The sequence below is a fragment of the Mus pahari genome, chromosome 17 (assembly GCF_900095145.1).
Source record: "Mus pahari chromosome 17, PAHARI_EIJ_v1.1, whole genome shotgun sequence".
NCBI lineage: Eukaryota > Metazoa > Chordata > Mammalia > Rodentia > Muridae > Mus > Mus pahari.
This window is the reverse complement of record NC_034606.1, coordinates 61,071,587-61,077,374: the sequence shown is the minus strand read 5'-3', so window position 1 is coordinate 61,077,374 and position 5,788 is coordinate 61,071,587. Positions and strand designations below refer to the sequence as shown.

Genomic DNA, 5,788 nt, shown 5'->3' with positions numbered 1-5,788 from the left:
CCAGTTCAGACACTGAGTTGCCTGAGCATATTCAAACAGAAAATACAGAAATAATTCCAGCATGTGAGCATATTCAAACAGAAAATACAGAAGTAATTGCAGCGTGTAGCACTTCAGGAAATGAAAATTCTGATGCTGTTCAAGATTGTGAAGATAACTTATTAAAACATAATCTTGACAACTCCCAATCGGATAAATTCTTAGAAGAAAAGACAGAATCTTTGGTTGAACATCCCATCCATGCTGAGTTACCTCACAAAGAGGTTGAACAGAGTGAGAAACATTTCAGTGAAGATAATAATGAAACAGTACCTATGGAGTGCGATTCCTTCTGTAGTGACCAGAATGAGTCTGAAGTAGAGTCATTGGCAAATACTGACTCTAAACAATTGAGTGAAAATTCTGTGCCACACAGTTCTGACGACAAGCTGTCTTCTGATCCTGCAATTGAGAAGGTTGAAACTGTAGCACAACCGGCTGAAAGCTTAGTGGATAAAGCCCCAAAGCCTNGTACTCGAAGATCTAGATTCCATTCTCCATCTACAACTTGGTCTCCTAATAAAGATGCTGCACAAGAAAAGAGGCGTGCTCAGTCTCCGTCTCCAAAAAGGGAGACTGCAATAGAAAGTAAGAGTGCTCAGTCACCATCACCCAAGAGAGAGTCTGCCAGAGGACGGAGAAGATCCCGTTCTCTCTCACCGAAAAAAGATGTAGCAAGAGATAGAAGGCAGTCTCGCTCTCCAAAAAGAGAGAATGCTAGGGAAGCTAAAAGATCTGAGTCAGGGTCCCCAAGAAGAGATACTTCTAGAGAGAACCAGAGGTCTCAATCCCGAGTGAAAGATTCTTCCTCAAGAGAAAAATCGAGGTCCCNGAGCAGAGAAAGAGAAAGTGATAGAGAAGCTCAGAGGAGAGAGCGAGACAGAGAGAGGAGAGCTAGAAGATGGTCCCGGTCCAGATCCCGCTCTCGATCGCCATCAAGATTAAGAACAAAAAGTAAGAGTTCATCGTTTGGTAGAAATGAAAGAGATAATTACTCTCCTCGGTGGAAGGAAAGATGGACAAATGATGGTTGGAGGTGTCCCAGAGGAAATGACCGGTACCGGAGGAATGATTCAGAGAAACAAAATGAAAATACAAGAAATGAAAAAAATGACATCACTGCAGATACTAATGATCCAAGTTCCACAGATAAGCATAGAAATGACTGTCCCAGTTGGGTAACAGAAAAAATAAACTCTGGGCCAGANCCAAGGACCAGAAATCCAGAAAAGTTNAAAGATTCCCACTGGGAAGAAAACAGAAATGAAAATTCAGGGAATTCTTGGAGTAAAAACTTTGGCCCAGGCTGGATGTCCAGCCGTGGTCGAGGTGGCCGTGGGAAAGGTGCTTACAGAGGTAATTTTGCCTGTAGTGACCAGAGCGAGAGCAGGTGGCAAAGCCGTACACCCCTCTCAGGGAGTGACTCTTTCAAGTCTGCGGAGCAGCAGCCCTCTAAGCGGAAAAGTGAGCAGGAGATGTCCTTTGGCACAGCAGCAGACCGATCAGGATGGACATCTGCATCTAGTTGGGCAGTAAGAAAGACTCTGCCTGCAGATGTGCAGAACTATTACTCTCGGCGCGGCAGGAACTCTTCAGGTCCACAGTCTGGGTGGATGAGACAGGAGGAGGAGACACCTGAGCAGGGTAACAGTCTTTGCTTGTTCTTAAAGTTTAACTCAGGAAAAAAAGATGCTGTGATTATAACAGCTTGCATTGAGGTGATTTTTAACTCAATAGTTACTAAAATTATAACGCTAAACCAAATTTCAGTGTTCGTAACTCACTTTTAATTATATAACTACGTAATAAATCAACATTTATTTTACTTAAATATATCTGTATATATACACGGGGGCTTGGGGGGGGGGCATGTTTCATGGTGTAGCTTTGGCTAGCCTGGAACTGGCTGTAAGAGACCAGGCGTTCTTAAATTCACAGATTCACGTACCTCTGCTTCCTGAGTGCACCACCATACCTAGCTAAATGAATATTTTTTTAGCACCAAATTTCACCAAAGACTTAAATATTTATGTGCTGTTTTGTACATTAGAGGAATTTGGAATGTTATTACATAATTTAACTAGTATTTCATTTGTTTCTAAAACAAAAGAAAAAGCTGTTAAATAGTTGATATAACTTTCGTAATTTATTTATGTAATTTTTTGAAACTAGTCTTTTGAATTAGTAATTTTTATTTATTTATTTTCTTCTGTTTTTGAAGACAGCTATGTAACCCTAGCAGTAATTTTCTAAGCAGAACAGGGTGGCCTCAAAGAGGTCCACCTGAGTGCTGGGATTAAGAAGTGTGAGCCACCTCTTAGCTTTCTTTACTAATTTTGATATATGCTATGTAACCTGACATTAGTAACTGTGAGCATTTTTGTGTTGTTAAAATTGATTGCATATTTAAAACAACAAGATTAAATAAGTAGCTTTTGGTGGTGTTGTCCTGAGCCTATTGATATTTGATTCTGTGTTTATGATAAGTATAACATGTTTTTGTTGTTACAAAGCCTTTTTCCTTTTGACAGATTCTAACTTAAAAGACCAAACAAACCAAGTTGATGGTTCTCAGCTGCCTGTGAATATGATGCAGCCACACATGAGTGTAATGCAGCCTCCAGTGAATGCCCAGCACCCGCCTATGGGGATCTTCCCATACCCAGTGGGTGTTCCCNCCCCTATGATGAATATGCAGCGGAACCCATTCACCATGCACCCTCCACTGCCCCTGCATCTCCACACAGGAGTACCTCTCATGCAGGTAGCTGCCCCTGCAAGTATACCTCAGGGACCGCCGCCACCACCCCCTCCACCACCATCCCAGCAGGTCAGCTACATCGCCTCACAACCAGATGGGAAACAAGTGCAGGNATGTTTTTTAGCTTGAGTTAAATCAACAGTCCTTATAAACATAGCAACTAGGGACATACGTTTTAAGAAAGGGTTTCCTTGCATGTACAAATGGTGATATATATATATATATATATATATGGTTAGATATTTGGTAAATTACTCATTATCCTCTGCTAATCCCCATTTCCAGCCCCAGAAAATTGGCCAGGACCATACATTTTGCGTGCTTGCCATTATTTATAGCCAAACATATCTCTGTTGTTGTTTGGCTGGATCAAATTAGTGAATTAGTTATCAAGTTTGAGTTCACTTTAAAATTTTCTTACAATCTTAAAGGCTTTTGGGAGCAAGGTGATTGGGAATTAGTGAATACTCGTGGGAGTCTTGCTTGGGTAAACTTTGGATAAAGACGTTATCCATTACCGTCTGCTGTATCTCCATTTTGAGTTTACTGCACTAAGAGATGAATCGCTGTGGGAGACAAAAATGCAGATACTTGTAATTTATTGATACTGATTATGTTTTTCTATTGATTATATTTTTCATTGCTGTGTGTGTGAGTGTAGACATGGTGCATAACACCCTGTGGGTGTGTGCATGTCAGAGGGTAACTTTTAGGAGCTGATTTACTCCCTATCATGTGGGTCCCAGGGATTGAACTCAGGTCCTCAGGCTTGTGTGGCAAGCACTTTTACTCCGGGCCATTTTGCTCTCTCCAGCTACGTAATTTAAAAGACATTTGACATTGAAATAAAGTCTGTATTTAAGCATACATTCGATTTTCTTCACCTGGCCCTTTATGTATATGTTTCCTAAAATAAATACTTCTCTTAAGAATAAGGTTGAGGGCTGGTGAGATGGTTCAGTGGGTAAGAGCACTTGACTGCTCTTCCGAAGGTCCGGAGTTCAAATCCCAGCAACCACATGATGGCTCATAACCATCCGTAACAAGATCTGACGCCCTCTTCTGGAGTGTACTTACATATAATAAATAAATCTTTAAAAAAAAAAAAAGAATAAGGTTGAATCACTTTGTTTTTCTATCATTGCTGATACATGACACAAATATTTCTTTTGAGTATAGTGCTCTATTGACAGATACTTAACTCTTTAAAACAGGGCCTTCCAAGTGCTTCTCATGTAAGTAATAACATGAATACACAAGTGTTGCCTGCTCCATCAGCAGCCCCAGCAAACACGGGATCAGTTCAGGGACCAAGTTCTGGTAATACTTCGTCATCAAGTCACGTCCAAGCCTCTAACGCTGCTGTAAAATTGGCAGAAAGCAAAGTAAGTGTTACAGTGGAAGCCAGCGCAGATAGCTCGAGGACAGACAAGAAATTGCAAATTCAAGAGAAAGCAGCACAGGAGGTGAAACTGGCTATTAAGCCATTTTATCAGAATAAAGACATCACTAAGGAAGAGTACAAAGAGATCGTGCGGAAGGCAGTGGACAAAGTAAGTGTAGCTACAGCGTGGGCACTGTAGCCATGTAGCTATGGTAAAGAACGCCTGTTCTTGCTGCTCCTTTACCTTTGAGTGATTCATACGGGTGTGCACATGAAAACAATCAGCTTGTCTGTTGGGTTTTCATAGTGCCACCCTTTTGGCATTGAGCATGAAAAACACTCCCCACCCCTTTGTTTTCTAGGTTTGTCATAGTAAGAGTGGAGAAGTAAATTCTACTAAAGTGGCAAATCTGGTTAAAGCATATGTAGACAAGTACAAATACTCACGGAAGGGAAGCCAGAAGAAAACTCTGGAAGAACCTGTGTCTACAGAAAAAAACCTAGGCTGACCGGAGGAGCACTGCCCAGGACACTGTGGAGATGTCTGTAGAGTGCACTTCAGCGTGCACCCTTACTGAATCACACACAACCGTGATGGAAATCTGGTTTTGATAAAATTATTTTTTTTATTGTAGGATATGTTTTGTTCAAAATATAGCTGTGCACTGCAACTTCTATATCTAACCCTAAACTCCAATAAAACAAATTCAAGGGAAAACCAAGGGTGTAATGGAATGTGCGTTTTTATCAGGAATGTGCTCTAATGTGGATACTGAAAGATGTATAGCTCTTTAGGAGAACAGTGGAATGCATAAGCCAGAAACCTGTACAAGTACTGGCTTTGGAAGACATGCCTTTGTCTATGTACAATACATTTATTCCGTCAGGCTGAAAAAGTATGATCTTTAGGACCTTGCCCCTTCTAACTGTAGAAACTTAAAACAGTGTATTGCTATTAAATATATCTGATATTAATAGAACATGCCAAGTGCATATTTGGGAAGCACACATCTGAGTAAAGGGCTTAGATGGAAGCAAATCATTATGAGTAAGTATTAGCCTCCAACCTGCGGGTGCCCCTTGCCTCTTTGTCACCAGGTAGAGGTCATACTGTGTGTTGCTTGTCACCAGGGAAAGGTCACACTGTGTTGCTTTTGTGCTCTTCTCTCCCGATCTAGGAAAGAAAAAATGAGTGGTTTAATCCNCTACGTTACAACTTTGCCATTTCAAGGCTCTGTTGAATTTAGAAGACTAATGTGGGGAAAAAAAACAAAACAAAACTATGTTCTTTCATTATACCTTCTATTTATCAGTGGTAGTAAATTATTTGTGCCAACTGGAGATGTGCTACTAGGTGGTGAGCTTCCTTTCTGGGGACTAGCATAGATTACAAGACCTGCTTCCACAGCTCCGGGTTGCTTTTCCTCTGTCATGGTGTCATAGTGAAATTCTTCTCACACTTCACAAGTTCCCTAATGGTTTACAGTGAATAAAGTGTTAATTTGTTGATTGGTAGCCCTGCTGCATAATTCTAGATATGATAACTGTGTCTGACAGAAGAAAAGAAAATTAAATAATGCTATTTTTGCATAGTTATCAGGGAC

The 5,788-nt window shown here is 40.8% G+C and overlaps 1 protein-coding gene across 1 annotated transcript in view; it reads left to right on the top strand.

Moving 5' to 3' along the window:
* The window catches only part of Scaf11 (SR-related CTD associated factor 11), a 50,340-nt gene extending 44,558 nt beyond the window's left edge, over window positions 1-5,782 (top strand). The window contains exons 12-15 of the mRNA XM_029548027.1: window positions 10-1,683; window positions 2,571-2,908; window positions 4,012-4,353; window positions 4,547-5,782. Of these exons, the coding sequence (XP_029403887.1) occupies window positions 10-1,683; window positions 2,571-2,908; window positions 4,012-4,353; window positions 4,547-4,693 (2,501 nt within the window). The 3' untranslated portion in view covers window positions 4,694-5,782. The remainder of the gene's footprint in view (window positions 1-9; window positions 1,684-2,570; window positions 2,909-4,011; window positions 4,354-4,546) is intronic.
* Window positions 5,783-5,788: the final 6 nt, after the last annotated feature.